This window comes from Rhinolophus sinicus, chromosome 17 (assembly GCF_057876585.1).
Source record: "Rhinolophus sinicus isolate RSI-liver-muscle chromosome 17, RSI-T2T, whole genome shotgun sequence".
Taxonomy (NCBI): Eukaryota; Metazoa; Chordata; class Mammalia; order Chiroptera; family Rhinolophidae; genus Rhinolophus; species Rhinolophus sinicus.
In genome coordinates this window covers 73,005,170-73,013,440 of record NC_142517.1, presented here as the reverse complement: position 1 = coordinate 73,013,440, position 8,271 = coordinate 73,005,170, and the positions used below count along the sequence as shown (strand labels likewise).

The window sequence follows — 8,271 nt, the reverse complement described above, 5'->3', positions numbered from 1 at the left end:
AACTGATGAGATTGTGCTTACTTTCTATTCAGAGATACAGTTTTCTGTGGAGGGCAAAGGCACTATTTTAGACAGGGTAATCCTTGCTATATTGTTAGTCATAAATTCTGCCTACATCATGGAGTGACTCAGTGCCGTCTAATGGAAGAACTTTTAGTTGCAATCAGGAAGCCGGGGTTCTAGGCTTTGTTTGCCACTTACTAACTACATTGACATATAACTTATGTTCACCAGTCTCAGTCTTCCCATCTGTAAAACAGTAACAAGAGTATTTGCCTTTTCACACCTAAATATTACGAAGATCAATTTAGAGGAAGCACATTTTTTAAAACCATGGAAAAATTATACATTCTGAGTATTATTGAATTATAAGTCTATGTATAGGAGAGAGAAATGGTAAGAGATAACCATATTATTAGTAGTTAAAAAAAAAGTTGTAGTGTAATAGGCAGAAGAGTGTGGTTTGCAGATAAAGGAACATATTGGACTGTATCTTCTGGCATTGTTCTTGCCTTCCTCCCCCTCCTCGGCGGCCCTCTTGCCCACTGTTCTGTCTTTTCTCTCTCAAGTCTACATCTACCCATGGCCTCGGCCTGCGAGTTTTATTCTACTCCAATTCCCAAGCTAACCTTGTCTGAGCCAAGCCCCAATTGCAGTGGACTTGGGAACTGAGCTAATGGGCATAAAACTGTATCCATGTTCCAGTAATGGAACTGAATTGCCCATGTGGCCCTCAAGCCATCTTGCTACCAACCATACTTAGGAGTAAAAGAATTATTTCCACCTAGGGTCATCTGGTCCCAAGTTTGCTTCTTCTTGCCCAACCTTACTCAATTTCTCCCCCAATTCCCACATTGACTCAGCTCATAAGTCTGGTCTCTGCCTTAGGCTCTATTCCTTAGTCCTAACTGATTATCTGTTTAAAAACCCAGATTCCCCAAGAACAGAAGAACAGAAGCCATTGGGGCCTAAATTAACGCTTTGATGAGAAGTGGGGATGGTTAGGGTGAATATGATTACTTTTGTTTCAAACGTACCAATGTAGATTTTTAATAGAAAATTTCTGTTTCATATTTACAGTTAAATAACAGGTTCTCAATAAGGTCACAGGAATTTGGAACTTATTCATTTGGAAGTATTACTTGAAACCATTAGAGTAGATGAGATTTCTTATGCAGAATAAAAAGAAAGATGAGATAATGAGAAGTCAGCCCTAGGGAATAATCAGTTAGGAAATAGAAGAAATATCCTGTTAGAATCTTCAAAAACCATTCTCTGGGGAAGTCCCTCTTCATGATCTTTCTAAATGGCTGCCAGAAGGATATTCAGAGGCACTGACTTCTTATCACCATTAGCATTTATTAATTACCAATTTCTAGATTAAAGGAAGAATGGATAGTAATGATGGCAGAGGAAGGTAATGAAAGTTTTCCAGGGACCAAAAATATCCCTTGTGGAAGAAAACCTTTGGGTAGGTCAAGAGTACAAGGACCCGAGATCCAGACACTGTGCTTCTTCATATACATTAATGCTTTTTCAAAAATCTGCATAATGATTACTTGCTGATACAGGAAAAAAAATCTTTAAAACCATTATAAATAGTATGATAATTCTTATATTGGATACAATACTGATATCCAGAAGTCAGGAGTCTTAAAGCACTAATCAGTTATAAGATAATGGGAAAAGAATTTATAACAGATCAAAGAATAAATCTAATTAATTACAATAAATATAACTAGAATGTGCTACATGTGTTTGAAGAAAAATTTTAAATGCTAATATAGGGCACCAATGAAGACTTAAACGTATAGAAAGGCATATTTTTGTTTGGTCTTGGGTAGGAAGACATGGTATTTTTTTAAAAAGGCATTCTCTCTATCTTGATTTATACTATGATCATAAACCCAACAAAATACAAATAAAATTTGAGAGGTGACTAGAAATGCTAAATCTAAGTTTGAATGAAAATTAAACATGCAAGGATATACAAGTAAATTTTGAAATGTAAAATTATTGACTAGCCCTACCCAAACAACATGGGTCTGACGTGAGAAAAAATGAAACAATCAATGAAAAAAATAGTTTTTTTGTTGTTTTTTTTTTAGAACTCAGCACAAATACAATTAGGAATTAAACATGCTTTTGGCACTGTAGAGCAGTGTGGGGAAATGGGGAAAGATTGATTATTCACTTAATAATTCTGGGACAATACTATGGCAATCTGGAAAAACACACAATATTAAAATTTTAACTTACTCCTTACACCAAAATAAATTCTAAATGAATCAAAGTTTTAACAATATAATTATTAAAATCATTATAAGAAAACAAAGTAAAATTTCTTTATACTTTCAGCATTAGGAAGTCCTCTCTAAATATGACTACAAACCCCAAAAGCCATAAACAAAAAACTAAACCAAAATTTTAAAAATCCTGTATGGCTCAAAACATTATAAATATTTTTTACAACAAAAGAACAAGACAAACAAATGAGAAACAGAAACTCATAGACACAGACAATAGTTTAGTGGTTACCAGAGGGTAAGGGGGGTGGGGGGTGGGAGGGTAAGGGGGATCAAATATGTGGTGATGGAAGGAGAACTGATTCTGGGTGATGAACACACAATGGGATTTATAGATGACATAATACAGAATTGTACACCTGAAATCTATGTAATTTTACTAACAATTGTCACCCCAATAAATTTAATAAAATAAAATAAAAATATTTTTTAATGAAAAATTATGAGAAAATATTTGTAATACATATAATATTAATAAGATAATTTCCCTAATATGAAAATAGTTCCTATAAATCAGTAACAAAATACCACCAAGTAGGAAAAAGGACAAAGGCCAAATTTAAAAATTCAAATTAATTTTAAACATGAAGAGATACTCAACCTTACTCATAAGAAATATACATTAAAGCTACAAGGGTATATCGCTTTTCATCTTTTGATCAGCAAGATAAGAAAGTTTGATAATTCATTGGGTATATAAAGGTATGAAGAAACAGGCACTCATACATTGCTGGGGAGTATATATTAATAAAATTTTTTGGAATGCTATTAGGCAGTAATTATCAATAATAAACTGTACACATGCTTTGACCCAGCAATTCAACTTCTGAGATATATTTAACAGATATAATTGCACATATGTGAAATGAACATATTTAAAAGAATATTCTCTGTTGTGTGCATGTAAATCCAAAAGGATGGGAAAAATGTAAACATCCATTGAAAAGAGAATAGTTAAATAAATTTTGGTATGTCCAGGGAATGGAATAATAAGGAGCAGTCAACGATAATGAGACAGCTCTACATATACTGATCCTGATATGGAAGGATCTTGAAGGTATATTAAGCGGAAAAAGCAACAGCATTTTTTGGATGCTATTACATCTAAATTTACGAGTGTATCTATGCAATTATTTATATGGTTTTATATACATTGATGGTATTTGGATGTATTCACAAGTAACTGGTGAAAGCATGCCTCTTGAGAAGAGCAACTAAGTGCCTGAAGACAAGCATTAGATGAAGACTTCGCCGTATTCCACTTCACATGTTCTGAATTTTATACTCTGTGCATGTACATAAAACTAAAATTATACAATTCCACAAACAAATACTAAACGTTTATTGTTTTTGTATGAGGTTACAGACATTTCTAAACAAACAAAATAATCAGTTATCAAAGAAAATGTAAAAATACGATTCCTCATATATGTATAAATGTAAAAACACAATTCTTACATATGTTTAATATGTGTTTACATACTTAGGAGATCTGTTATTTTACTATAACTCAACAATAAAATTATATAAACTGTAACTCAAAGTTGTTTGAGGATTTCTATTTTCTGCTTTACCAAGTATTGGCCGTACTGGAGAAAAAGGCATAACATCTGTCTTTTCCAACACAAGTTTCTAGAGGAGGTGATTCTGTAGGCTTTCATGTATTGATTTTGAAAACCACTGTTTTCCAGTTTTTAGTCTTTTAAGTGAAAACAAAATTTAAGCTAAAATGACATTTCCATTTTAGTAGCTCACATGGGGATTAGAGAACTCTAGAAACAATTTCTGAAAGAACAGGAAGAGTTAGAGAACAAGACTGGGAAATATGGAAATTACCAATCATTCTCCATTTCTAAAGAGCACACAATTTCTTTAGTGTTAAACAGGATGAACTTCACAATAACAAGTACAAAGGGAAATACTCTTTGAAAAGAATCTTCCTTTTTCTTATTAGCATTTTAAAAATGGGACTGTCTTTCCTGACTTTCAGTTTTGAGAAGTACTTTCATTTTTTTTCTAAAGGGAGACTATGTCCTGTATCTGCAGTTCCTTTATTTAAAGTGTTCCGAAAAAGGAGATTATCTTCTTTAAGCAAAGCTTCTAAATAAGTGTCAATCTGCTCCAAGTCTCCTGCTGGACTGCCCTGAAAAAGAGAAGCAACAATCATAGCAGGGGAAGAAGCTATAGGATTTATTGCTGTAATCTGGGAGGCCTCTGCACAGTCCTCCCTAAGATTCACGTAGCAATGCAACCCACCTTGCATTTGAATAATGCTTTCAGCTTTTCAAGATGTTTTCACATTTAATCTCATTTTATGCTCATAAGTGGTTAGTAATGTGGATTATTATTTTTCTTCTTTAGTGGAGATTAGTTCAACTGTTGTTTTTTTCCCTTCTATTTAATTACTTGGTATATTCCTAAAACTCGTCTCATCCTTCTCTGTTGTAGGCTCTCATCTCCCATTTTAAAAATTCAGGAATCTTTAGCCTTACAGATAAAACAGACAAGTAGGAAAATGCTGACTTCTCTGTTTCTCCTCTTTCCTCTATAGCGTCTTTTTCCACAACCCTTGTCTTTCTGCCCTCATTTGTTCCCTTTTCTGCCTTTCCCCCCAGATCTTTAAATTAATTTCATGCTCTCCTTCCCTGGGCTTCTTGATTCATGAACAGCTGGACAACTGCTCCCTCTTTAAATTTCAGTCCCCTCAAGCCCAATCATAGCATCAACTTACTCTCTAACTGAGCTGATGGGTAAGAGAATTTTTAGGAAAGACCATTCAGAAACAATCCCACTTCTATTATTGTTCCCAATATGTGCCTGGCACCACCATTCTAGTTTCTCCATCCCTTATCTGGTTCCATTAACTGTGCTTCTGCTTTGCTCCCTATGCCTTAGATTTGATCAGTCCTCTAACAAGGCTGCACTGTATTGAGTCCCTGCTTTGTGACTGGGGTCCTGATTCTGCAGATGGGTTTCCACGATATTGATAGTCACCGAAATTTCCAAATATTCACTGAGCCTGAGGAATACCCTATGTGACTCTTCCTGAAACTGACCATTCTTGGTCTGTTCAGCCAAGTCGAATGCAACCCACCTTGCATTTGGCTACTGCTCTGTACCTCATGGACTAGACTTCCTACTAGGGGGGTTCTGTCCCCAGCTTCTACATGTGGTTGCCCCACTCCATCTGCTTCGGGTCCACCTCATCTCACGTCTGTGCTCTATTCCACTGCAGATGCTCTGGCAATCAGAGACAGTGAAAAAGGAAATTTCAAGTTGGGGATGAGAGTAAATATATTTGGGCGGGAGCCCTTTAACTACTTCTCCAATTATACTAGACAAAGTGTTTCATATTCTTCAGGCTAAAACCCTCCTATCCTTACTAAACTTTGTGAATAAAGCAAATTAAATTAGTATAATTACCCTGACTATTATGGGAGAGAACCCAGGGATTTGGCATAGAAGGTAGAGCAAATTATTCTTCTTTCATTTTTTTCCCTAGCCAAACATAGATTTGACATTCTAACAACCAACAATTTTTATGAACTTTTTTGATAGAGTGTGGTATTCAATTTCTATGACATAGAATTTCTTTGGTCTCTCTAGTTTTTCTTGTTAGTGCAACAAGTATCACTGAAACTTTACCATGTACCAGGCTTTCTATCAGACCTTATACACATAAAAATATTCCCCACCCTTTAGAGTCCCAAGAACCAAAAGGAGCTCCACTCAAATCCACTTACAGCAATAAACTCAAATAATAGGTTTAGTTAGTATTGTCAATAGACGCACACACACAAAATTACCATTATATGGAAAGCACATTAACTGTCCTTTTTTAATTTAATAATGAAGCATTTTAATTACTGCCTAGACCACCCAAATACATGGGGATCTCCTCTTTTGGCTCTATACTTCAATTAAACAAAAATATTTTCTGCATTTTACTCTGTATTTAACATAGGATAATTCCCAGAGAAACCAAAAGATGTGTATTTTTTGAAGGAAGAATGGACTCTGTCCTTGAAATGTTCACAGCCAGGACGGAAACCCAGGCAGTCTGGCTTCAAAGTCCTTGCTCATCACGTACTACACTGGTGTACAGCGAGTTTCCCTGTCTCTCCCCAAGCCCCTTCCCAGGCAAGGCAACCCTTCAGCCCTCCAGTCAGGGCTCTCTGCAGGGGCCTCAGCTTCCGCCTCTTATCCACACAGCCCACACAGGGCCCGTGAACTTCCCAGACTCAGGGCCTCTTCTGAGGAAAATGCCATGTGCTTCCTAGCTCACTGTTGATTTCTCAATTTATTTCTAACATCTACAGAAAGACGTTTCAACTTTGGCTATGAATTTTTATTTTTATTTTTTTGATGCATTCTATCTAACATTTCTATGTGCTGTAGTAGAAGATGGGCCTTTCCTCACCAGCTCAATCTATCATAGAAGCGGAATTCTTTATACATTAAAATATACAAACAATAATCCATACTTTCTGACCTCTCCAATTTCTCCTCTAAGATTAGAGGAGTCGATTTTTAATGTATTAGGATAAAATTAAATGAACGTATTTTGCTGTCAGAAAAAAAAAAAAGCAATATTTCCCACTAGAGACATGCTATTGAGGAGACACTGAGGGTAATCAAACTATATCAACAGCACAGGAAACGATTCTGATTTTGTCAAGAGAAAAAAATAATAGATCTTTAAAAAATGTTCTAATATATACTTTCAAAGTTCACTTATTTATGATTCCCTTATCCTTATAGGAAGAGTAAGGGCTAGGTTAAGTGACTTGTCCAAGGTCAATAAATGAATGACAACGTTAGAAGAGGAAACTAGCTGAATGCTCTTCCCACAAAGTATATTCCTACCACTGAAATAAAATTTCATCACTTACCAGCTGAAGTTTTTGTAACAATGCTGCCAGCTTTACACGAAGATTATTCAGTTTATCTTCAGTAACTTTTCTTTTTTTTTCACATTGCATGAGAGATATTTCATTAATCACCCCTCTTCTATTAGCATCGTAGATAATAGACTGCATTTTTCTCTTCAGGTTTTTTTCATATTGGACCATGTAAATCTTCTGGATCTGGGAATGTTTTTAAAAACAGTTTTAGGATATTTTTAAAATTTACTTTTCCCTCTAATATCAGACAGAAATTTCACATTTCAATTATGCACACATCTACCAAGTGTCAACTCCATATTATTAGTGGAATAAATTTAAGAATGTTGATACTCTTAAGGAACTTAAAATCTGATGGAAGAGGAAAAGAGAAGAGGTGAAATGTACAACAGTCCAGTAACTATTATATAAGGACAGAGTCACACCCATGCATTCCTTTGCTTTGGAACGAAGAAGGAACTCAGTAATGGTTGAATTTGTTCTCTCACTAGTGATACCAACTTATTCAAGACACCAAGTGGGCAGGCACCTGTAACTCTCTCTCCACAGAACCAGTAACTCATAGACAATGACAGAATGGCCAGCCACTCAGGGGTTTCATGGCAGATAATGTCATGTTATTTATAACTCGAGTATGTAGCACCTGAGTAGCACAAAAACTATATATAGTAGGAGGCATTCCTGTTCTGTCACTCTCTTTGGATTTCTTTTCCTGATGCAAAGAGTGTGGTCATACTTATGCATATGACCCTCGCTAATTTAAGAGCCTTGGTTGTTTTCCAAGAGCTCATGTTGTGCTTGAGGTACTCACAAAATAGAAAGGGGTAATGAAGAGGCCAAATACTTCAATTGCAAAATGACATTAATTGCTTGTATCAACATTTTGAGAGGGCCAGGGTATAGTCTGAGAAAAGAGATACAGGGCAAATCCTGTTTTCAGAAACACTTGAATGTTTCTGTAGTAAGGAGATTTCTGTGTTCTAATATGACTCACTGGGTTACCAGGAAAATTATAAGGTAGCTCATTTATCTTCTGGGTCTGCCTTTCCCCTCTTCCCACT

At 35.5% G+C, this 8,271-nt stretch overlaps 1 protein-coding gene across 1 annotated transcript in view; it reads right to left on the bottom strand.

Moving 5' to 3' along the window:
* Positions 1-2,882: 2,882 nt before the first annotated feature.
* MORC1 (MORC family CW-type zinc finger 1) overlaps positions 2,883-8,271 on the bottom strand; it is a 114,674-nt gene continuing 109,285 nt past the window's right edge. Inside the window, exons 19-20 of the mRNA XM_074338653.2 lie at positions 7,199-7,393; positions 2,883-4,449 (exon numbers count right to left, since the gene is read on the bottom strand). Of these exons, the coding sequence (XP_074194754.2) occupies positions 4,312-4,449; positions 7,199-7,393 (333 nt within the window). The 3' untranslated portion in view covers positions 2,883-4,311. The remainder of the gene's footprint in view (positions 4,450-7,198; positions 7,394-8,271) is intronic.